Source organism: Budorcas taxicolor, chromosome 25 (assembly GCF_023091745.1).
Source record: "Budorcas taxicolor isolate Tak-1 chromosome 25, Takin1.1, whole genome shotgun sequence".
Taxonomy (NCBI): Eukaryota; Metazoa; Chordata; class Mammalia; order Artiodactyla; family Bovidae; genus Budorcas; species Budorcas taxicolor.
In genome coordinates, this window is record NC_068934.1 from 48,609,317 (window position 1) to 48,634,126 (window position 24,810).

The window sequence follows — 24,810 nt, forward strand, 5'->3', positions numbered from 1 at the left end:
ATGTTAGGTTATCTGTGAATCTCACTGGAGGACTGTGAAGGTGGGGCTGCACCATGAAGGCTGTCAAAGGTGCCGGGGCCTCGGGGGCCTTGGGAGCCAGGGATCAGGGCCGGGCTCACCTTGAAAGCAGTCTCGCAGAGACTGTGGTTGAGGCTGTGGAAGACGGGGGGACTGGGGGACTGCCGTTTTTCCTCGTGGGACAGAGCAGGGGAGGGGTCTTCCCCAGGGGCCCACGTGGCTTGGAACTGGGAAGCAGAGCGCCCGGAAACACTCAGGTTTGGGGACCTGTTCAACACAGACGGCAAGAAGCAACAGATGCATGCGGGCCACTGGGCGGCTCCTCCAGGCACCTCTGGTGGGACAGGCGCTCCAGCGGCCGCTCTTGTCCCCTGCACGGGGGACACCGCCCTGGGGGACACATCCCCAAGCTGGGCCTGTCTCCAGACGCGTTCCCAGGCCGTGTGCACGGGAAGGGGTGCCTTGGGAGGCCCAGGGAAGCCTAGGGGCAGGACACCAGCAGTGTGCGACATCTCTATGCACACTGGGCACAGGAGGTCAAGACCATATGGCCGCGGCTGCGCCCTCTCAAGACTGAGACAAGCGTCCCCGGAAAGCCAGTGATCACAGCGTCTGGGACAGACCGAGGCCACCGTGCATCCCGAGCGGATGCTCACCGGCCGTCGGCCACCCGTGAAAACCCCATCCCGACGGAACACAGGAGAGACCGGTGCGCAGGGTCACGAGCGGGCAGCAGCTACCTCCCAGGACTGGGGCATAAACTCACACAGCTGATGGCAAGCGTGGGGGAGGGGAGCCGCAGCCGCAAGCGCATGACTGCAGCCTGGCGGAGGAGGACGGCCGAGACCCCGGCGGCGGACGGGACTCGGCACGCAGGGAGCCACGCGCCCGCGGGCGGCCAGGGAGCCAGCGCGGGCGGCCAGCACGCGCGCCACAGCTCCCCCGGCCCCGGGAGGAAGGCCACGCTTAGCAGCATGAGCCGTGACGGCTGACGGCGGGCTGCTCACATCCGCTCAGCGGCCGCGTCTGCTGGGGCTCCATCACACCTCCTCCCCTCAGCAACGTGCTCTGAAAATATTCTCTGGGGATGTGGGCTGCAGCTGTGATGGCTGCACCGTCCAGGGGGACAGACCAGCCCGGGGAAGCCTCGCTCCTCACTCTCAGGAGGGGGGCACACGGCAGTGCTGACCCCAAACGAGCCGATCTGATGAGATGAAGCAGGTTAGAACGCTGGGTTTTCCCAGGACCTGCTGGCTCTCCGTGCAAACAAAGGATGCTGTGTTTACTTAACACCATCGTCCACGTCTCATGGTAAGTGGCACATTTTACAGTCCGAACGCCTGGAAGCCTGACTACTTCTCTCAAATCGGATCTATTTTATTTCACAGCAGGTGACAGCTACCAAACAGGTATTTTTTTTTTTCCCTTCAAAGCATCATGGCTCCGTATCAGCATGGATTTTACATTCTCATACATAAACACACAGACACACACACACACACACACACACACACCCAAAATAATACATTAACAAATCTGTTTGAAAACACCACCCTCTCTTCATCATCTATACATATCTAAAGCGTAATTACACAGACACTCGGTCTCGAAACCTAGCAACAGTATCCAAGCGATCCTCGGGCGGCTCATCAGACACCCAAACTCACACACCAGCTCAATGGGCTTCATTTAAAAAAAAAAAAAAAACCAGAACCTCTCACTTCTCTCCCCCGTAGCTGCGGAAGGACAAGATATAGGAAAACAAACCTTGTTCCGCTGAAGAAGAACAACCCATGTCATTTAATCCATCTGACAGTGCATGTCCCCATAGAGCCAGGCAAAAACAAAAATAACAAAGGTGGCGAAAAAAAAAAAAAAAATAGGTTATCTCAGTCCAAAGCTTATCAGCTTGCAACACGCTTAATCTTTGCATGACTATTTCGGACTCGAGCTCCCCAGCTCCCCGACAGCCTTGCTTTCGGGGACCTCCATCCTACAGAAGCCATCGCAAACGCTCGATGGCAAAAGCTTTTAAGACCTGCTGGGCTCATGGGCTCAGCCGCAGCTCAGCTGTGGATCACAACAGGCAGGATTAACTTTGGTATTCACGGTCGCGTTTAAACCATTACTTTCTCCGAGTGGGCAAATAAAACCACCCAGTGGAGGTCACAATTAATTTTTTAAAAGAGGGAGGGAGTTGTTTTTTTAAGAAAAAAAAAAAAAGAAATAAAGAAAAAAACGGAAGCACTGCACCGGTGGGCAGCAACCTGCACGCGGGCCGGGTTGTGAATAGAGCGCTTCACGACAAGATGCACTCTCGCTTTTAAAGGGATAGTGTGGCATCCACTCGGCAAGCCCGATCCACTTCCGGATCCCGCAGACCTCGGAGGCCCATTCATCAGCTCACTGTGACCAGACAGGTTTAGTATCCCCCCCTCAGCGCCACGTCAGAGCCGCTGAAGGACCCTGATTTCTCGGGCACTTTCGTGTCTAGAAAACAGGCTCCGTGGCTTGAGGTGGGGAGAATACTTGAGCTGTTTAAGGGACTTTTTCAGGAAGACATCTCACTGGGCTATAAGCAGAAAGTCAGCAACATTTTAATGGACTCATTCTGAAGAGTCAAAATCAACCTCATGCCCAGCTTGGAATCCGGGGATCCTTCCACCATGCTTTATCTTCAAAAATGCAACCCAACACCATGGAGGCAATGCTGAGTCTTACCTTCATCTCTTCTGAGTTCAGGATCCTGACACGTGGAGCTGGGTCCCCCAAAACACTGCCCCAGCCCCCACTGAGCCCCACTAAATGTCTGACAACCCCGGCAGCAAGCACCATGGGCTCGTCTTGGCAGAGTAAAGAGCCCAAAGCCTCAGATGCAGGACCTGAGACCCCGCTCTCCTGTACGCCTTCTCCACTATGGTGTAGCTCAGAAGTCAACATTTGCTGAGGATCATAAAGTAGAAAGGAGGCCCCTGCCCACCCCTCCCCAGGACCCCTACCATGATTTCCAAGGCTGTGGCAAATGGTCCCTGAGCTCCCCCTGCAATCATACCAGACGCCCACCACCCAAGAGTCTGGGGCACAAAAAAGGTCACCCCAACCGAGATAGACAGACAGCACCCCCACAGGTCACAGAGGAGGTGGGGTGGGGTCCCGGAGCTAAGACCCTCACAGAAGCTGGAATGGGAAAGCCACAGAGCCACAGACCTTCACACATGACCCACCGGAGACCCCCAATCTCACACGGCCCCAGAGTGACCTGCTGTGGGCTGAAACACTGCCCCCACTCCCCACACGACCCACTTGCCCCGTGTTCCCTACTCAGACCACGCCTGGGGAGATCAGGGCATTACACTCCGGAAAACGCACCCAACCCAGCACGGGCGTGCCGACGGGGCTCGACCCTTCGACTGCAACTCCAGGTGCTGCGAGGCCAGGATTTTACGCTGAGAAGAGACAGCGGGGCTGAAGGTGGAGTGGGCACACTGGCAGAGGGAGGGTCGCCCGCTCAGCTGACATGTACCAAGGCCCGACTGTGGACCAGGCTTCCCCGGCGGCTCAGTGCTGAAGAGCTGGCCTGCAATGCAGGAGGCTTGCAGGACACACAGGTTCCATGGCTGGATCGGGAAGATCCCCGCGAGGAGGAAATGGCAAGCCACATTAATATTCTTGCCTGGGAAGTCCCAAGGACAGAGGAGCCTGGCAGGCTACAGTCCATGGGGTCGCAAAGAGTCGGGCACGACTGACCGACTGAACAACAACTGTGTCAGCACTGTGAGTGACCTCCGTGGGCTGATGGCAGCCCTGGATCCTGTGTCAGGCAGGGAACAGGCCAGAGGGACAGTCAGCACCGTGAGTGACCTCCAGTGGGCTGATGGCAGCCCTGGATCCTGTGTGTGTGTGTGTGTGTGTGTGTGTGTGTGTGTGTGTGTGTGTGTGCACTTAGACACTCAGTTGTGTCCAGCTCTTTTGCGACCTCATGAACTGTAGCCCACCAGGCTCCTCTGTCCATGGAATTTCCTAGGCAAGAATACTGGCGTGGGTTGCCAGGTCCTTCTCCAAGGGATCCCGACCCAGGGGTTGAACCTGAGTCTCCTGCGTTGGCAGGGGGTGGTCCTTACTGCTTAGCCACCTGGAAGCCCCTGCAGTGTCTGTGCCCCAGTCCTAATCCTACTGGTTCTGACGACCCCTCTGCAGCCCCCAGGCCCAGCCTCAAGCTGTCTCCCAAGTGTCCTCCTCCTCCGCCCACCCCTGCCCTCTCAGCCCGTCTGGGGAGCAGAGTTCAGCGGGCAGATACTCAGCTCTAGTGAGCACAGAGCCCTGAACCAGGACCAGGAGAGCAGAGAGCTTCCTGCAGGGCCATCCTGCTATCAGCGGTCTGGACCCAGGAACCCTCTTCCCCCCTTCTCCTTCCCTCCACCCACTCGTCCAGCCCTGGTTCCACAGCAGCCTGTGTGAAGACCCTGAGCTCCCCGGCCCAGCCTGCACTGCTGCCTGAAGCTCTCGAGTGCGGTCCCATTTTTCTGGGTGCACAGGGAGATGGGGAGCCTGGCGGTGAAGAGCCCCAAGCCCCCCAGAGTCAGATGGGCCTGGTTTCAAAGCCTGGCTCGGCCCATCACTCTGAGACGTGGTTCTGGGGGAGTCCTGCCTGGGAGATGCCCCGGGACCCTGCCCACACCCCCTGGCGCTCAGCGGGACCCCACAGGCACGGCACCACCCAGACGAGGGTCCTCCCTGCACAGAGGAAGCCTGAACCAGCAGGAACTTGAGGAGGTGGGTAAACACCCAGGTCGCCTCACCCTAGGGTGAGACAAGACGACAGACGCCCCAGGGTCCCGACAATACCCGGCCGCAGCACCTGCTCACTAAGGCCCCGGGTTGCCTCCTGTCTGCCCGGACTGACTCTGTGCTCCTGCTGTTGCTGTCTGGCACTCCCTCCATGGCAAACCACCCCTCACATCCTTGCCCCAAGGTCTGCTTCTGGGCAATCCCGACCCAAATACCATGTGTCCTACATCAAATCTGCCCTCGGTCACACAGAGACAGTGACACGGCCCTGGAGATGCTGGGCATGCAGGCTCGGCAAGGGTCGGATGTCTGCCTGGGGTTATCCATCCACCCAGAGGCAGGGGCTGCAGACCCCCGCAGAGGACTTAACGAGACCCACTCGGGGCACAGGACAGGGCCAGACCCTCCCCGCCACACACCCAGTATCCGGCCCCGCCGGTAACAAAGGCAGATGGAAAGCTGGGGTGGCCACGGGGCACAGAGCAAATAACAAGTGCAAAGCTAGAGGTTCAGTTCACGGGATGCTGAATTGAGACCTCAGGATGGATTTACCATGAGGCCGAGAACGAACGCCCTGAGTGACGTCTGTGCCCGTGAAGCACCTGCAGCCGTTCTGCGAGGCCTTCGACAGAACCCACTTACGTGGCACAGTTTGCTGGTTCCCAGTCAGAGATGCTGAGTCAGACGACTCAGAGGAAAGAAGGAGTCTTCTTCCGCGCCCCCCCTCCTTGGAGATGCTGAAAGGACCCAGCGCTGGAGCACAGATTCCTGTACTAACATTTCCCTTTAGGTCACACCGGGGAAAGGCCCGGGCGCAGGTAACAGAGAGCGTGGGCTGATGGTAAACGCCACCCCACATTCTCCCTGAGCCCCGGGTGTCTACACAGGTGCAGCAGGAAGGCCTCTAACCTCGCTCCCCGCAGCCGAGCCATGGACGTCCCACGTGCCTGCCGTGACCATCCCATCTCTTGACAGGGCAAGCCCTCACAGTTTATAGAAATCATTGATTGGAGTGGGTGAATGGTAGTTAAGGTGTGTTCACCCAACAAACAGATATTCTTCTTATAATAAGAAAATATATTTGTAGAGAGGTGTTTACATCCCAGATAAGGAATGGGAGAGACAAGCCAGAAACCTCCTCGATCTGGGTTTTAAAATCGGCACTTGTTGAGTTTGTGCCTGGGGCGAGGAGGGGAGTGAACCTGTATGGCCGGGCTGGGGGTCGGCAGGCAGAGTCTCTAGTTTCTGCTGTCTCCCTCCTGATAGCCAGCAGAAGCCCCTTCACACCTCCCCGGCTCAGGGGAGATCAGGACGGTAGCCCCAAGTCTGCCACCATCGCAGAACTCAGAGGTCCTAGATCCCTGGGACCACTAACCACCCCGGGGTCCTGGGGCCTGCACACCTCCTCCTGGCGGTCTGCCCCGCTCGACAAGAGTTCCAATTCCCTTCACGGCAACCGGTATATTTGTACCTCTGTCTTGTGTCAGGGGGTGGTGGGAGGAGAAGAGCTGGGAGGGCTCAGTTCATCCTCTAGAGTGCTTTGCAGACATGAACTCATCCATCTGCATAATGTGCTTAGGGAGATGCTGACGCGGCCCTGCAGGAGGCCCGGATCGCAGAGCAATTAGGAGGTCTGGCCCCGGCTCACGGGAAGACCCGCATCAACATTGGGCGCAGGAGGCCCCAATGCTCGGGACAGGGGACCGGATGAGGCAAGCGAGACATCTGGCTCCGCATCCTTGTGTGATTCTCAAGGCAGCTGGGAGCCCGCCAGACACTCGACACGGGAAAGACCAGACAGCCAGGCGCGCGGGATCGCTCGCCCCCCCAGCGCCCAATACGGGGGTAGCGATCCATGCAACAAGACACAGAGGCCACCCAGCGACTTCTCCAGGCGCCCTGGAGTCTCACTGCCCACCCCTGGATGGGATGGCGCCATCTGGAATCTCACCGCTGCTGGTCCAGTGGGCCTGCTCCCCGCTGCATGTCCGGTGTAAGCCCCGGGCCGGAGGGAACAGGCCAGAGGGCTCTTCCAAGATGCAAGACTGCGCCCAGCCGCTGGCAGGGCGACGGGACAGAGGAGGAGCCGCAGGGACAGTCCTCCTGGTTGGCACGAGGGGTACTGCAAAGGGGAGCGGTCATCAGCAGACAGAGCCAGGGACGCGGAAGTGGGAGGGGGAGGGGGACACCCCTGGCTCTTCCTGCCTCGTTTCATCGCCATCTCCGACTTTAAATGGAATTGCGCGTGTTACAGAATCCCCCCGCAGACCCCTCTCAATCGGTCGCAAGGTGATCTGGTTCTCCGGTTGGACGGCAAGGCCCTGCAGCCATCACTGGCGCCCTTGCCTGACATCTAAGGGGTTCCGTGCCCCGACCCCGCCACGTGTCAAGAAGACGCAGCGACAGAGGTGGAGGAGATGCTCGGACTCTGTTCCCATTAAGTTTGCGTAAAAGCAGACTCCGAACCAACCCGGCGAGGTGACCAACCGGAGCCCCCACACGGTCCACTGGCAGCCAGCCAGACTACTCACCAACGTCGGTCTCCTTGTGGTTCTTGATGTACTCGGCCAGCTCGAAGTTGCCGGCGATGATCGCCACCTGCCAGGAGAGGAAATCGCGTTAGAGGACACGCGGCACATCCTGACAGCCGAGGAGCAAAAGTCCAATCAGAGCCTCTTTTGAAAAAGTAAGGGATACTCCCCCCTTCCAGGTTTCCTGAGATACAGTCAACACATAGCACTAAGCTGAAGGTGTGCGGCCTGATGACTTGACTTGGATATTACTTTGTGAAACGATGACCACAGTGAGTTTAGTTAACGTCCATCACCTCATACAGCTACACACACAGCTTCTTCCCTACGACTTCCCTGGGGGCCCAGTGGCTGAGGCTCTGCGCTTCCAGGGCAGGGGGATGGGATTCAATCCCTGGTCGGGGAACTAGATCCCACGTGCTGCAACTAGAAAGGGTCCTGCGTGTCACAAGGAAGATCAAAGAACCCGCGTGCTACAGCTCAGACCCAGCGCAGCCAAGTAAGTGATCTTCCTTCAAAGGCGAACAATCTATCCTGAAGATTTTCTTAAAAAAAAAAAAAAAAAAAAAAGAACAAACGTTTTTCCCCTTGTGATGAGAACTTGAAGGATCTGCTCTTACCAACTTTCAAGTGGACCGCGTGGCTGAACGCGACATCCTCTGGGCTACTTTGCCTGGTAACTGGAAGTCCAAATCTGGACCATCTTCACCCATCCCCCAGCCCCCACCCCAGGAGCCACACAGAGCCTGACCTCTTTTTCTGAGATTGTTTAGACACCACAACAAAGTTCGAGCAGGCAGTGTTTGTCTGATTCCAGGCAGCCTGGGCCCTCAAGGCCTGCACGGTGCGCCAGGCACGGTGTGGACCAGTCGGAGCTATTCGAACAGCAGCCACCACACCCAGCAGCCTGACCAGAGGCACCTCCTCCCGCTTGGCCCCCTTCTCCGGGGCTCTGGCCATTCTTCCACCATGAGGCCATCATTCCTTGAGAATCTACCTGAGACAGTCCTCTGCCCAAGAGGCCACGGAGGGGGCAGGTCAAGGGACTGAGCCTGGAAACCCCCTAGACGGCGAGCTGCATTCCCACCAGTCCTGACCGGTCCCAACATGCTCCCTGGAGGTGGGGGGCAGCCATCCATTCCTCTGATTGGTTCCCATAGCTAGAGGGACAGGGAATCTCAAAAAGCACTCACAGCTCTTCACTGAGTTTCAGTGAAGCAGAAAAAACTCCACCTATGCACAGCATAAACCAGCACGTACAGGCAAGGGTCCAGCTCAAGCCATATAGACACAGTGACTAAAGCGAAGAAGCCATGTGGTCCGTGGTGCACTGAGGCAGCCAGGCAGGCAAAGACAAAGGCCCTGGGGGTGGCCCTGGGGGTGGCCCTGGGGCCCCCGGGGAGACCTGATACAGAGCTCACGTGGGCAGGGCTCTCCGCACCCCAATGGGGTGCCCTGGGCCCAGGGGGGCAGCCATCTCCACTCTCAAATGAGCCAGGTGTTCAGATGCCAGCCTGCAGACACACACGTCAACCGGCAGTCTACTGGCAGCCATAATGTGGGTGGGCCTTCCCTGATCCTTTGGAGGCCTTCAGAGCAAAAGCTGAGATTTGCTGGAGGAGAAATTCCACCTCGAGGCTGCACCACCAGCTCCTGCCTGAGTTCCCAGCCTGCTCTTCCGACTGCAGACTTGCCAGCCCCCACAGTCTTGGGAGCCAAATTCCTGCAAGAAATTTCTTAAACATACGTGTCTCCATCCTGCTAGCTCTGCTTCCCTGGAGAAACCTGCTTTACACGGCTCCCTGTGGGGGCCGGGGGGCTGCGGTGCCACAGAGCCCAGACCTCTGTCTTTGGAAGCGACACTGACTTCGACTCTTGGTGTCCTGCAAGGATGCCACTCACCTAACGCTTGGTGTCCTGCAAGGATGCCACTGACTGGAACGGCCTGGAGACAAATTCAGCCTCCTCCCTGGTCTGCTAATGTCAGGGGAGCCACAGCAGCCCCTGTCTGCACCAGGCGGGGGTCCGAGGGGTGGACAGCAAAGGCCATTTCAGTGACAGGCGCTGTGAGGCCTCCCTGGGGGCTCAGATGGTAAAGAATCTGCCTGAAATGTGGGAGACCAGAGTTCGACCCCTGGCTCAGGAAGATCCCCTAGAGAAGGGAATGGCAACCCACTCCAGTATTCTTGCCTGGAGAATCCCATGGACAGAGGAGTCTGGTGGGCTACAGTCCAAGGGGTCACGAAGAGTTGGACACGACTGAGCAACTCTCTCTCTCTCTCTCTCTCTCTCACACACACACACACACACACACACACACACACACAAGTTCTGCAGACACAGAAGCAGGTTTAGAAGCACCTGGTGAACGGAACTTCACCAGCCTCCTGAGGGTGACCGTCCATCTGGGATGCAGGCTTCAGATGGTGGATCCTTGAAACAGAGCAGGGGGACTTCCCTGCTGGTCCAGTGGTTAAGACTTCACCTTCTAATGTAGGGGATGTGGGTTTGACCCCTGGTTGGGCAGCTAAGATCCCACATGCCTCTCGGCCAAAAAAATCCAAAATGTAAAACGGAAACAAAATTGTAACAAATTCAATAAAGACTTGAAAAATGGTCCACATCAAAAAAAAAAAAAAAGGAAAGAAAGAAAGAAACACAACAGGGACAGAGGATAGGAACCTAAGCAGGAGGTCCACAGAGGCCCTGAGAAGCCAGTGACCTGGTCTGTTACCATTTATGACATGAAACTAAAAGGAAGGGTCTACAGGGTGACCCATGACATGTAACCCAATGTCATTTAGGGGACAACTGGTCAGAGTCATTCCTTGTTGGAATTGCCTGGTGGTCTAGTGGGTAGGACTCCACGCTTTTCTTGCAAAGGCCTGGGTTCAATCCCTGGTCAGGAAACTAGGATCCCGCAAGCTGCACAGTGCAGTTAAAAAAAAAAAAAAAAAAAAAGCATCATTCCTTGTCTTCCAGCCAAACTCTCATAGGTAAAACTCCCTCCCACCCATCAGGATGGCTACTATCAAGAGACAGAAAATAACAAGTGTTGGCAAGGATGTGGAGAAATTGGAAGGTTTGTGTATTGAGGGTGGGGATATAAAATGGTACAGCTGCTGTGGAAAACAGTGTTGAATTTCCTCAAAAAAATTCCTACAGAGACAGGATCCAGCGGCTCTGCTTCTGGGGATTTGTACCCAGGGGATCTGAAAGCAGCAATAATGGTTAATTCTTCATGTCAACTTGACTGGGCCACAGACGGCCTAGACATTTGGCCAGAAGTCACCCTGGGCGTTTCTGGATGAGATTAGCATCTGAATCAGTAGACTGAGTAAAGCAGATTGCCCTCCCAGCGTCGGTGGGCCTCATCTAATCAGCTGATGACGTGCCTAGAACAGGAAAGTCAAGAAAGAGGAGACTGCTGCCCACCTGTGAGTTGGGACATCTGTCTTTTCCAGCCTTCAGTCTCAGAGCAACATCAGCTTTTCTTGGGTTCTGAGCCTGCTGGCTTTTGGATTGGCACTTACACCATTGGCAATGCTGGACCTTCAGTTCACTACAACCTCAGATCTTGGCCTCCTTGGCCCCATAACAAATGTGTGTGTGTGTGTGTGTGTGTGTGTGTGCGTGTGCGTGTGTGTGTGTGTGTGACGTGTGTACTCTGAGTGGTGTGCTGCTGTAACCCCACTGCAGCTGGAACCCGGCTGAAGGAGAAGCCACTTTTGTTCTCATCACTGGTGAAACCATCATCTCCTGGGCTCTGCAGCCAGGATGTGGAGGAAACCCACACCCCCACCCCGAATGAAGCCTCCTCCTCTCGCCAAAACCAAACGTGCCTCCGGACACAGCTATTTATAGGCGCTCTGAGAGCGTGGCACGTCCCCGCCAAAACTGGAAAGCAGCCCTGTGCGACAGCGATGGAGCCTGTGGTCTCGGGCTGCCCCCTTCTTTGGTCTTCCTTCCAGATGACCACGTCCCCTGCTCCAGACTCCTATGGAAATCAGGAGGTGGCCGACACCCAGAGACCCAGGAGCCTGGGAAGGTGTCGGAATTCTGAGCATCCTGCAAGCATGTGGGGAGGGAAGTGGATCCCAGGCTTAGGGGGTCAGAGGTCACAAACTCCACCGGACCAACTCCAAGGGGGTGTCCATCATCTCTAGGCTGAAGCCCGGAGCCGGACAGGCAGTGGGCAATTGTGCAGATTCCAGACCACAGCCCCTAGGCCTCGGCAAATCCCAGGGGTCCAGGAGCCTTTGCAAACTGATGTGTTACCCAGGGGCTCAGGGACCCCACACCAACCTTGATGGGCTGCCTGGAGGGAGTGCCTGGTGGGCAGTGGAGGCGAGTGGCATCAGTACCACCAGCAGGTCTGTCTCCAGGGGCTTCAGGCTGGGCCCCAAGCCAGAGGAAGCAGCCGGGGCCCTGCCAAGGCTGCCACACGGGCAGCACCATGCTGGTGACCCAACAGCCTCTCCAGGCTAAAGGGGGACCCCAAGTACTCCTGGGAGACCTGCCCAGGCGAGGCCTCGCCTTTGCTGGACCCCCGAGGCTGGGGATGAAACGGCCTCCTCGTCTGCTAGCCCAGGAATGAAGGGTGCGCCCTGGGCAGTGGGCAGCCTTCACGTGGGCAGCGTGGTACTGTAATCATGACCACAGCCTCCCCGTGGTGGACCCCTCCGGAATGGAGACCTTGGACAAAGCACACCACCTCCTCTGTAACTGGGGATCATTGAAAGCCTAACCCTTCCGTGGCGCCTGGAGGATTAAAATCGTTTATACCGATAAACGGTGTACAACAGAGCCTGACATTCCACAAAGGAAACCCAGGCCTGGCGGGGCTTCTCAGATGAAGTCTCCCAAACACATAAGCAGGGACTGACACCTGTCTCACCCAAATCCCTCCAGGGAATGAACAGGGAGAACTCTCCAACCCCAAGGATGAGGCCAACACGACCCCAGTCCCAGGGCTCCACAGGGGTGGGGGTCCTCTCCCCGCAGAGGTTGGCATCCTGACCAAACAACAGCAAATCAATGCAGTGAATGAATGAAAGTCACTCAGTCGTGTCCGACTCTTTGCAACCCCATGGACTATACAGTCCATGGAATTCTCCAAGCCAGGATACTGGAGTGGGTAGCTTTTCCCTTCTCCAGGAGACCTTCCCAACTCAGGGACTGAACCCAGGTCTCTGCACTGCAGGTGGGCTCTTTACCAGCTGAGCCACCAGGGAAGCCCAAGAATACTGGAGTGGGTAGTTTATCCCTTCTCCAGCGGATCTTCCCGACACGAATTAAACTGGGGTCTCCTGCATTGCAGGTGGATTCTTTGCCCACTGAGCTACTGGGGAAGCCCATAAATCAATGCAGGGATCTGTCCAAAGAAGAGGCCCTCACCGCTGTGCAGGCTTCTTACGGGAATAAAGGCGCCATCCTGGGAACCCACCGCATTAAAAGAAAACGGGGACATCTACAGGGTCACCTTTGGAAAAAGCATTTATTTCCGTTTTTTTAAATTATTTATTCAATTAATAAATAAATTAATTAATCCAGTTGTGCTGGATCTTGGTTGCAGCCTGCAAGATCTAGTCCCCTGACCCGGGACTGAACCCAGGCCCCCTGCGCTGGGAGCACAGAATCTTAGCCAATGGATCATCAAGGAAGTGCTTCTACAGGATCACCTTGACGGCTGCAGCAACGGTTATCAATTTATCGAAAAGCATTTGATGAAACTTAATTAATGAAAAAAACTTAACAGACTAGGAATAAAAGGGAATTCAACCTGCCATCGCGTCAATGAAGGATCTCCCTGGCTAAGAAGCCTCGGGGAAGCAAAGCGGTGCAGGGCTCCAAGAACCTCCAATGTGGGCTTCTGTGCCTTAAGTGGGGGTCCAGGTGGGCCAGCAGGTGTGATGGCCTCACCACGTGCCTTGGCCTTGACCTCGGCTCACGTGTTTGCTTCCACCAGCCCACCCAGCCTCAGTAGAGCCGACCAGCTCCCTTCCACGGGGGCCTCAGGACAGTGTTCCGTGTGGGCAAAATCTAAAGCCGGAAGCCTCCAGAGGGCAGGCTCTGGAACGTCAGTCTCCAGCATGGCTTCCAGAATGTTCTACTGGTCAAAGCATAAAACCAGAGTCTAGGCGTGAGGGGAAATACACTCCTCCTCTCTGTGGGAGGGGCTGCACGGCGCTGTAGGTATGTTCCACAATCTCCTAAAATTCCACTTTGCACTGTCGTCTTGAGAGTCCCTTGAACATTAAGGAGATCAAACCTGTCAATCCTAAAGGAAATCAATCCTGAATATTCACTGGAAGGACTGATGTTGAAACTGAAGCTCCAATACTTTGGCCACCTGATGCAAAGAGCCAGCTCATTGGAAAAGACCCTGACACTGGGAAAGACTGAAGGCAGGAGAAAAGGGGGCGACAGAGGATGAGATGGTTTGATGGCATCACCGACTCAACAGACATGAGTTTGAGCAAAGTCCAGAAGATAGTGGAGGACAGCGGCACCCAGTGTGCAGCAGTCCATATGGTCACAAGGAGTCAGACATGATTTAGTGACTGAACCACGACAACTTCTGCCCAGTGACCACAGCATGGGTGCCTTCCCTGGTCCCATGGGGTGGTCTGGCTTGTCCTTTTGCACCGGAGACCAGGGGGAAGTCCCCAGGGCCACACAGCCATTCACGATCTGCTTCGGGGCTCCAGAGGCTACACTCCCGGGTGCTGCACACCGAGCTGGCAGGTTAAAGCTGTTTGGAACCAGGGCCCTGGCATCTGTGAGTTATCACCCAGGGAGGCTGAGGACCAGCAGCAGAATGGCCCCCCTCACAAGGGAGCTGCTGAGCCCCAAGGTTGGTGCTGAGAATTCACATTTGTGGGGAAAAACCCATCTTCAACGTTCAGAAGTCTGTAGCTTAACAGTCAACAGGGGAGGTGGGACAATGATCCAACTGGTCTGCCTTGATTTTAGCTTCTCAGCTGCCAGCTGTGGCAACGCTGAAGTAGGGAGAAACCTGCCAGGCTCCATCTGGGGAGGGACTGCGACTGTGACCCCAACTCCTCTGATGCAGAAGAGACCCTCGATACAGGATTATCCAGTCTTCAGCTGTATAAAATATTCATGCTCGTCCAGAAAAAACAGACTTGAAAGGCATCTGAAGAGAGGTGTCAAAGTCTACCATGCACACAAATTCCTTCCTAGGGACCCAGTGCATCGTCCCAGACGGATCTGCCAATATAATGCAAATTCCTTCTTTGAAGCAGCAGTGGCTGTGGAGGGCGCCGTCTGCTCCCAGGAATCTCGACAAAAAGCAAACAGTTCTTCAATGTTTGAAAGAAGAAAGAACAAAAAACCTGCAAGAGAGCGGCTCCCATTGGGACCAGCAGGAAGGAAAGATATGAACTCACTGGGTGTGTGTGTGTTTTCCTATTTGGGCCCTCGGTCCCTGACTCATGGGGCAGAATGAATGACACCACTGTCTGGTGGGAATCTGAGATCTGGGGGGTTACAGATGTTCCAAGATTGGCCTCTACCATGCTGTAATAAAGATGTCCACAGTGACCAAGCTAATATAACAGCAATGAAATCGGCTCACGTTGATTCAACACACACACTCGCCTGAGCATCTGAATGCAGGATCTTATTTAATCTTCATATCTGGGAAGGAGGGCTGCTGTGTCTTCTATTTCCCAGCTGAAGGGACAGATTCTAAGAGCTCCAGGAAGTCAGACATGTACCTGTCATGAAGATGGACCTCATCGTCTGACCCCAAAGACTTGGGAGTGTAGCCCAGTGGCCCGTACACAGCCTCGAATGGCTTTCATCTCAGAAAATTCTCCTGCACCAGGGCTTAGCCAACTCACTTGAAATACCCTCTCACTTGAAAAGAGGTCCAGGAGAGATGAATAATGAGATTTGATTCAGAAGCAGAAATCCAGCACCATTTCCCACAGATCAGCAACCACAGAAACGATTGACAGTTGAGGCCACCAGACACCAGTGAGTGAATCAGCTCGGCCATCAGAGCGAAGCCCCACAGACAGGGCAGCGAGAGCAACAGGCGTTCATGTCTCCAGGCCTGGAGGCTGGAACCCCAGACCCAGGTGGGGCAGGGCCGGTCCCTCCTGAGGCCTCCCTCCTGGGTGTGTAGACCGCCGTCTCCTGCCCGTGTCCTCACAGGGTCCCTCTAGGTGTGTCTGAGTCCTGACCTCCTCTTATAAGGACACAAGTCTCATAGGAGTCCCAGGTTGCGCTAGTGGTAAAGAATCCGCCTGCCAGTGCAGGAGACAAGAGATATGGGTTCAGTCTCGGGTTGGGAAGATCCCTTAGAGGAGGAAATGACAACCCACTCCAGTACTCTTGCCTGGGAAATCCCATGGACAGAGAAGCCCAGCGGGCTGCAGTCCATGGGGTCGCAAAGAGTCGCACGTGACTGAGTGACTGAGCGTGTGTGCACACACACACACGCACACACACACACACACGCACACACATACACACTCGCGCACACACACACACGCACACATACACACGCACACACACAGACACACACACGCACACACAGACACACGCACACACGCACACACATACACACGCGTGCACACACGCATACACACACACAGACACACACGCACACACACACAGACACACACACGCACACACACGCGCGCGCGCGCACACGCACACACATACGCGCGCACACACATACACACGCGTGCGCACACACAGACACACACGCACGCACACACACACGCACACACATACACACGCGCACACGCACGCACACACGCGCGCACACACACACATACGCGCACACACACACACACACACACGCACACACACACACACACACACAATCACCACTCCCATCAAGGAATAAAGCATTCTAGATGGACCTGGAGATTAGCACATTAAGTGAGGTAAGTCAGAAGAAAACAAGTATTATATGGTATTGCTTATACACGCAATCTAAAAGATGATACAAATGAATTTATTAATAAAACGGAAACCAGATTCACAGACAAAGAGGACAAACTATGGCTACGGAAGAGGAAAAGGGGGGGAGGGATAAATCGGGAGTCCGGGATTAACACACACACATGACTGTGTGTAAATTAGATACGCAATAAGGATCTCCCGGACAGCACAGGGAACTCAGCTCAACACTCTGTGATAGCCTACAGGAAAGGAATCTGGAAAAGGATGGATGGAAGCACTGGTGTATGAGTCACCTTGCTGTTCACCCAAAACTAACACAACACTGTAAGTCAACTAGATTCCAACATAAAATAAAAATTAGATTCAAAAAGAAACGGAGCACTTCCTTCACCCCTTTCTGGTCAGTTCCCCCCTCTCCCTCAGCAACCGGGAAAACAGGTGACCACACATCGCTCACGTCTGCGTGACAGACGCCACACGCGAGAACGCAGGCGCCACCTACTGTGTGCTCTGCACTTTCTGTTCTGTGCTTAGCATACCGCGCACGAGCATCGCTCAAACCGCTGGGTACCACGGCTTTGGTTCTCTTGGTTCACAGCCTCCCGAGGAGGGTGATGGCTGGGGACGGGGGCGGTACAGCTCTGGCTTCACAAGAAACTGCCTTCCTTCCAAAGTCAGGGTGCCGTTCTGTGCCCTTATCAGCATCATACGAGAGCTCTGCTTACCCCACGTTTCCACCAACACTTGATCTGCCTCTTGAGAAACTTGTATGCAGGTCAGGAAGCAACAGTTAGAACTGGACATGGAACAACAGACTGGTTCCAAATAGGAAAAGGAGTACGTCAAGGCTGTATATTGTCACCCTGCTTATTTAACTTCTATGCAGAGTACATCATGAGAAACGCTGCGCTGGATGAAGCACAAGCTGGCATCAAGATTGCTGGGAGAAATATCAATAACCTCAGATATGCAGATGACATCACCCTTATGGCAGAAAGTGAAGAACTAAAGAGCCTCCTGATGAAAGTGAAAGAGGAGAGTGAAAAAGTTGGCTTAAAGTTCAACATTCAGAAACAAAGATCATGGCATCCAGTCCCATCACTACACGGCAAATAGATGGGGAAAGAGTGGAAACAGTGGCTGACTTTATTTTGGGGGGGCTCCAAAATCACTGCAGATGGTGACTGCAGCCATGAAATTAAAAGACGCTTACTCCTTGGAAGAAAAGTCATGACCAACCTAGATAGCATATTCAAAAGCAGAGACATTACTTTGCCAACAAAGGTCCATCTAGTCGAGGCTGTGGTTTTTCCTGTGGTCATGTATGGATGTGAGAGTTGGACTGTGAAGAAGGCTGAGTGCCGAAGAATTGATGCTTTTGAACTGTGGTGTTGGAGAAGACTCTTGAGAGTCCCTTGGACTGCAAGGAGATCCAACCAGTCCATCCTAAAAGAGATCAGTCCTGGGTGTTCATTGGAAGGAATGATGCTGAAGCTGAAACTCCAATACTTTGGCCACCTGATGCGGACAGCTGACTCATTTGAAAAGACCCTGATCCTGGGAAAGATTAAGGGCAGGAGGAGAAGGGGACAACAGAGGATGAGATGGTTGGATGGCATCACAGACTTGATGGATATGGGTTTGGGTGGACTCCGGGAGCTGGTGGTTGACAGGGAGCCCTGGCGTGCTGCAGTTCATGGGGTCGCAAAGAGCTGGACACGACTGGGCGACTGAAGTGAACTGAACTGAGTAAGATACTCTCTAGGTGCATCCCTCTGCTACAAATGGCGTTGTTTCGTTGTTTATGGCTGGGCAGTAAATACGGCGCAAAAGAACGTATGTATGAAATGGAAGCAGACAGCAGAGCCGTGGTTGCCGAGGGGGAGGGGGTGGAGGAGGGACGCCTAGGGTGGGGTCAGCAGACGCAAACCACTCTATGAAGGACGGACAAACGCCAAGGTCCTACTGCACAGCACGGGAGGCCACGGCAAACATCCTGTGATGAGCCATAACAGGAAAGAAAATACACATATGAAGGAATGTCGTGTCTAACTGTACTGCACAGCAGAGACTGGCGCGACACTGCAAATCAACTATACTTCAAGAGAAATAAAAAGAACTTCCCATTTCCCCAGAAGTTTGCAAAGATAATGATTCCAAGACTCAGACCAAGAACTGAAAAACTCAACCTCAGTTAAGCCGCTGATAATAAAACTGTCTGTGCAGCTTCCACGGGGCCAGGGGGTGTGAGAAGAAAAGAAAAGCCACGGCTATTTCCGCAGAAACATCACTTCTTACCCCCAACTCCAGTAGCAAGAGAGAGGACAGCGGTAGCAGGATCAGCTTATGAAGGTGGCGATAAGACTTTCGAGTTGACCTCGTATACACATACAGCATGTTTCATTTTATTCAGGGATGTGAAGAAAGTTTAACAAATTAAATTATAAAAGCTAAAAATCATGCTTCTGTGGTAACAGAAGGCTGTAAGGGAAGTGAGCTGCTTTGGTCTTCAGGAGAAATTTCACTGGCTTACCTTCTACAAGAAACAGCCCAAGAAACATGCTCACTGAAACTGCTCTCACAGGTCACACGGGGGAAAGGCTCTGAACTCTGAACTGAAGTGCTCCCGTCGAAGCCTGAAGGTCTTCGGTGGAACCAGCCCCGTGTCTTCAGCTCCCCAGCGGCTGTGGTCTCATCACACATCGTCAAAGGCAAGTTCCAGGCTCAGACCACCGGCTGCCCCACCTCTCCAGTGGGGAAATGAAAAAGGAAGCAAAACCTTCACATCTTCTCTTCCCCTCCCTCCAGCTCCTCCCCGCATGTTTACAGATACATTCAGCCTAGGTCACGTCCTTTAGACAAGAAAGCCATCAACTGGCAATGAATCCCACTGCCTCAGAACAAACATTACATAAAGGGTGCTTTCTTCCCGGTTTTCTTACACGCACCCTACATGACAGCTCCTATTATTAAAACGTGGACCACTCAGGGGAGGATACACTGAATACCCAGAGGATTCTACCTGCTAAATGCATGGGATGGATGTAAATTAAATCCAACACGATTAAATGACAGAAAATTGCATTTAAATACCTTTAGGAATAAAACAAGACAGCAATGAAACATGAGACGCTGACTGCATTAGGAAAAATCTGGGGGTGGTGGCTTCAGTTCTTTGTAAACAGCAGGTAAAGTCTGGAAGGAAGGAAAACACAGAGGACGCAGCCAGAAGGGAGGAAAAGGGGAAAGATGGCAAAGAAGAAAGGGGCGGTTTTCCTAAAGAAGCCTTGTTTCAAACCACTAAACAGAGAAGCTAAGGACTCAAGTGTTCCCACACTGGGGTCTAAAAGAGATGATTCTGTGTTTGGATGTTGGCGCATTTTAAGACTTGCCCCAGAACTCACACTGAACTATAACCCCTAAGGGTCTTCTGCTGGGAAGAAAGAACTGGACACACTTGGGGCCCTGCCGTACCTTCTGGCTGGCCCAGTCAGAGCAGCCCTTTCCCCTCTCAACACACCGCTTGGTTTAACTGTACCAGCATTTAAGTCACAGGTCCCCAACTTCCGGGATCAGATGCCTGATGATGTGAGGTGGAGCTGATATAACCACAGTAGGAACAAAGTGTGCAATGAATGTAATGTGCTGGCATCACCCCAAACCACCCCCGTGCCCCCCCGGTCTGGGGAGAAACTGTCTTCCACGCAACTGGTCTCTGGTGCCAGAAAGCCTGGGGACCGCTGATAAGTGTTCAGGTGATGCTCGCTGCGCTTCTTTAGGGAAAGCAGCTGACATCAGGAAGCCAGATGCATCCTGATGATGACGTCAGATGATGCCAGAGCGGCCACGTGAGGGTTTCGTTGCTGTTGTCCAGTCACTCGGTCATGTTTGACCCTTCACGACCCCGTGGACCGCAGCACGCCAGGCTTCCCTGTCCTTCACCATCTCCCGGAGCTTGCTCAGATTCATGTCCACTGAGTTGGTGATGCCATCCAACCATCTCATCCTCTGTCGTCCCCTTCTCCTCCTGCCTTCAGTCTTTCCCAGCATCAGGGTCTTTTCCAATGAGTCGGCTCTTTGCATCAGGTGGCCAAAGGATTGGAGCTTCAGCTTCAGCATCAGTCCTTCCACTGAGTATTTAGGGTTGATTTCCTTTAGGATTGATCGACAGGTTTGATCTCCTTGCAGTCTAAGGGACTCTCAAGAGTCTTCTCCAGCACCACACTTCTAAAGCAAAGAGTTTATTGCTTTTCAATTAATTGCTTTTCAATTATGTGATTTAGCATAGTTACATGGGTGCAGCTGCCCTGGAGAAGGAACTGGCAACCCCCTCCAGTATTCTTGCCTGAAGAATCCCATGGACAGAGGAGCCTGGCGAGCCGCAGTGCACGGGGTTGCAAAGAGTCGATCACGACTGAGCAGCTAACACACACACACGTGCCGCCGACAGAGGGAGCCCTGGCCGTGAAGGGTTAACATCGGGAGCCCCGCTCGCCTTCCCGCATGACCTCTGAGACCATTTGGGGGCCTGGAGATGCTCAGGCACCTGTCGGCCTCAGCAGCTTGGCTCACATAGGGCCACCTGAACAAAGTCATGCTCGGCATCAACAGTAGTTCTCCCTGACTTTCTGGGTCTCTCTTTTGGGCAGAGCCCACCGGCCACCAGGGGAGCTGGCAGCTCCCCAGGGCAGGGCTGGAGGAAAATCTCCCCAGCTGCCCATCTGAGGCCCAAGAAAACCCAGAGTGAGACCGAAAACTCTGGCCCCTCCAAGTAACTGGCTTGCAAGCAAATGTGAAAGGATAAGTCTACGAAAGGGAAGAAAACTTGGTCACTGAAAGCATTCAGATAGGGCTTCCCTGGTGGCTCAGCGACCAAGAATCCTTCTGCAATGCAGGAGAAGTGGGAGACATAGAATCGACCCCCAGGTCGGGAAGATGCCCTGGAGAAGGAAATGGCAACCCACTCCACTATTCTCGCCTGGAGAATGCCACGGACAGAGGAGCCTGGCGGCTACAGCCCCGGGGGTCGCAAAGAGTCGGACACGACTGAGCAACTGAACCGCGAAGCATTCGGGAAGCCTTGAGATCAGAGCGCCGCCCACTCGTCAAAGAGCCTTTATCTGCTGCGATCTGAGCACTGGCTTCTGTCTCCTTCGTCTCTGCGACGCGCGGCAGGGTCAGCTGGCTTCTCCACACCATCGGCTCAAGCTCACCGTTGCCTCTGGGTGGGGTCCAGGTACTGCTTCTTGCATTACAAGACCATCCTTGGTCCGGGTACTACGCGTCAAAATCCGAACACCTTCTTTTAAACGTAGACCTCGGTCCTTGGAGACACTTCTGCTGCCCCTGGGACTCTCATCTCAGGTGCACACAGCTGCTGTTCCCATATCTGCCCGCACGTGTTAGCAGACTGTACCCCCTCCCCCCGCAGAAATAAAATCCCTTAGCAACAACGGTGCCGCACATTTTAATTCTTCGGTTATGATTCACGGTGCTGTCTGTGGACAGATAATGAGACAATGATCCGAGAATAGCTCTGAGGCATTTGCTCGGCAGAGCTGCAGCCCACCTATGGGGAGGCCTGGGTCCACGGGGGGCACTGCACCCGGCGGGATGGAACAGAGGGTCCGGGGTACTGAGCCCATCTCTGTGAGCCGTCCTCAGATCCTGAGAGCACCCGCATGGGGCCTTGGGAGGCTGGGAAGGAGGGAGACCCATGGAGGCTTCCCCACACGGGGCTGCCACCCTGCCTGCCCGCCTGCCGGGGTGAAGGGGGTCCATAAAGAAGGAGCCCAGCTTGGGGTAAAAGGGAGGTTGTAAACTCAAGATCGTGCTGCAAAGCCTTGTGGACTACTTGACTAATCACCCTGGAGCAAATCACGACTTTCTAAAAAATAAACTCCAACCTCTTTCTTGTACCCTTTTATTTCAGAACACACACCTGGACCACAGACACCTGTGTCACGCACCTGTCCACTGGGCCTCCCTGCACGCCCTCTGCCAGGCACCACGGCCCTTCTTCTCCGGAAGTGATATGTCCAGGGAGGTCTGTGTGGTGCAGAAATACTTTCTGCAGAAAAGGAAGAACTAAAGGAGATGTCACCCCATCAGCGGTCTGCCCGAAGGCATTGTAAGGTGAGCAGGGAGTGTTCCTGTGAACCCTACAGGACAAATCTCCTCCACCGCCCACCGCTCCCTGGGCAGAGGGCAGACAGGGGCTGACATGCTCTGGTCCCCTGGGACCTTTCCTGCTGGGTGTCATCCTCACAGGCGCTGTTCTGGGAAAGGCTGGAGGATGTGAGAGCAACTGAGAAGGGCCAGGGTGGGAGTCGGAATAGAAGCGCCCACCCACGTCTCCTCTGCTGACCTGTCACATGGTCAGACTGGATGGAGGCACATACATCCTCGGGGCTTCTGAACACAGGGCTGGCAGAGACCAGGGATGCTCAATCCTGCGTCAGCCGCACACACACACCCCACTGCCCTGTCCCTCCCGCTGCACAACAAGCTGTAGAAGTGGTTTCCAGAATTCTAATGGAGCCTGAGTCACCGGCAGGAGGACCAGGATATAATTATCCACGTGTGTCATTCACACGGCAAGGATCTCCCCACCCTCTGCAGCCTGCACACCACTCAGCATCTCCCTGCGGTCCACACGGAGGACTGAGGAAGCGTCTGCCCCTCCTCTCCGCCTGCACACGTGCACGTCTGGGACGGCAGCCTGGGGAGAGGTGAGCCGGGACCAGACGGATCCAGGGAGAAACGGGGGCCCACCGGTGGTGCCGGGGGGCCAAGCATCTGCCTCAACAATGGGGCTTCGCTTCTAAGCCCCCATGGTTCCCGAGGTCTGGGGCAAGGGGTGTGTGTGTGTGGTGTCTGTGTGCATATGCATGTAAATGTATGCGTGTATATGTGTGTGTGTGGTGTGTGTGGTGTCTGTGTACGTGTGTGTGTGTGTGTGTGTGGTGTCTGTGTACGTGTGTGTGTGTGTGTGTGGGTCCATGTGCATATGCATGTAAATGTATGCGTGTATATATGTGTGTGCGGTGTGTGTATACATCTGTGTATGTGTATTTGGGTGTGCATGTGTGGGATGCGTGTGTGCAGCATGTGCGTGGTGTATATGGGTACATGTGTATATGTTTATGTGTGGGCTTCTCTGTTAGTTCAGCTGGTAAAGAATCCACCTGCGATGTAGGAGACCCTGGTTCAATTCCTGTGTGGGGAAGAGCTGCTGGAGAAGGGATAGGCTACCCACTCCAGGATTCCTGGGTTTCCCTGGTGGCTCAGCTGGTAAAGAATCTGCCCACAATGAGGAGACCTGGGTTCCATACCTGGGTTGGGAAGATCCCCTGGAGAAGGGAACGGCTACCTACTCCAGTATCCTGGCCTGTAGCATTCCATGGATTGTATAGTCCATGGGGTTGCAAGGAGTCAGACACAACTGAGTGCCTTTCACTTGCTTATGCATATGTGAGCATCTATATGTGTGTGTATGTGTGTAGGGGTTGTGTGTACGTGAGGGGGTATACATGTGTATGTGTGTATTTGTGAGTGTGTGTAGGTATCTGTGCATGCCTGTGGAGGTGGGGGGCTCAGGACACCCGGCCAGCACATTGGGCTGCTTGACTTCTTTTTTTTTTTAAGTATTTATTTTATTTTTTTTTCAATTTAAATTTATTTTAATTGGAGGCTAATTACTTTACAATATTGTATTGGTTTTGCCATACATCAAGATGAATCCACCACGGGTGTACACGTGTTCCCCATCCTGAACCCCTCTCCCACCTCCCTCCCCGTACCATCCCTCTGGGTCATCCCAGTGCACCAGCCCCGAGCAGCCTGTATCCTCCATCGAACCTAGACTGGCGATTCGTTTCTTATATGATTATTATACATGTTTCAATGCCTGCTTTACTTCATTTTTGTGGAAGCGGAAAGCAGGGTGACAGGGGAAAGTGAGCAGGCAAGGCAGGCAGAGGGAGCTGGTCCCGAGCAGGCCTCAGACAGCTCAGCAGTCCCGCCCGCTGCAAAGGTCGCACCTGGTGAGCCCTGGAAGCTGTCAGGCCAGCCCACACTTTAAATTGCTTCGCTGTGAGAGCCAGGAAAGAAAAGCAGGTGCTGGAACACAGGCACCCACCCACTTCCACCAACGAGAGCCAAGCTGCCAGGAGGAATCTGTCTCCAGCCACACTGCTGGTTGGGGAGAAGCATCAGGCAGGAAGGTGGCGGGGCGCCCCCGACAGGGCTCCTGCACCAGCTCTGAGGACACGAGTCAGACGGCTCTTGATAAATCGTCACAGCTTTCCTCTCTCCATGGGGAAGAGCCGGCGGTGCCAAGTTCACTGACACAGCTGTGTCCTAGAACCAGCAGGCCGCCAACCACTCCTAGCTCATCATCCACGCCAGGTACAGCCTGGGAGGCTCGGAAGCAGAAGAGCAATCGGGGGAAAGTGCCAAAGACCATGAGGGGATTTTAAAACATTCATCACGAGCAACCAGCTACAGCTTGGTAACTGACAGTTTCCGA

General features: G+C 54.4%; 1 protein-coding gene across 1 annotated transcript in view; it reads right to left on the reverse strand.

The window, feature by feature from the left end:
• SHANK2 (SH3 and multiple ankyrin repeat domains 2) overlaps window positions 1-24,810 on the reverse strand; it is a 459,075-nt gene that overhangs the window by 337,919 nt on the left and 96,346 nt on the right. Inside the window, exon 9 of the mRNA XM_052662177.1 lies at window positions 7,338-7,404. Within this exon, the coding sequence (XP_052518137.1) occupies window positions 7,338-7,404 (67 nt within the window). The remainder of the gene's footprint in view (window positions 1-7,337; window positions 7,405-24,810) is intronic.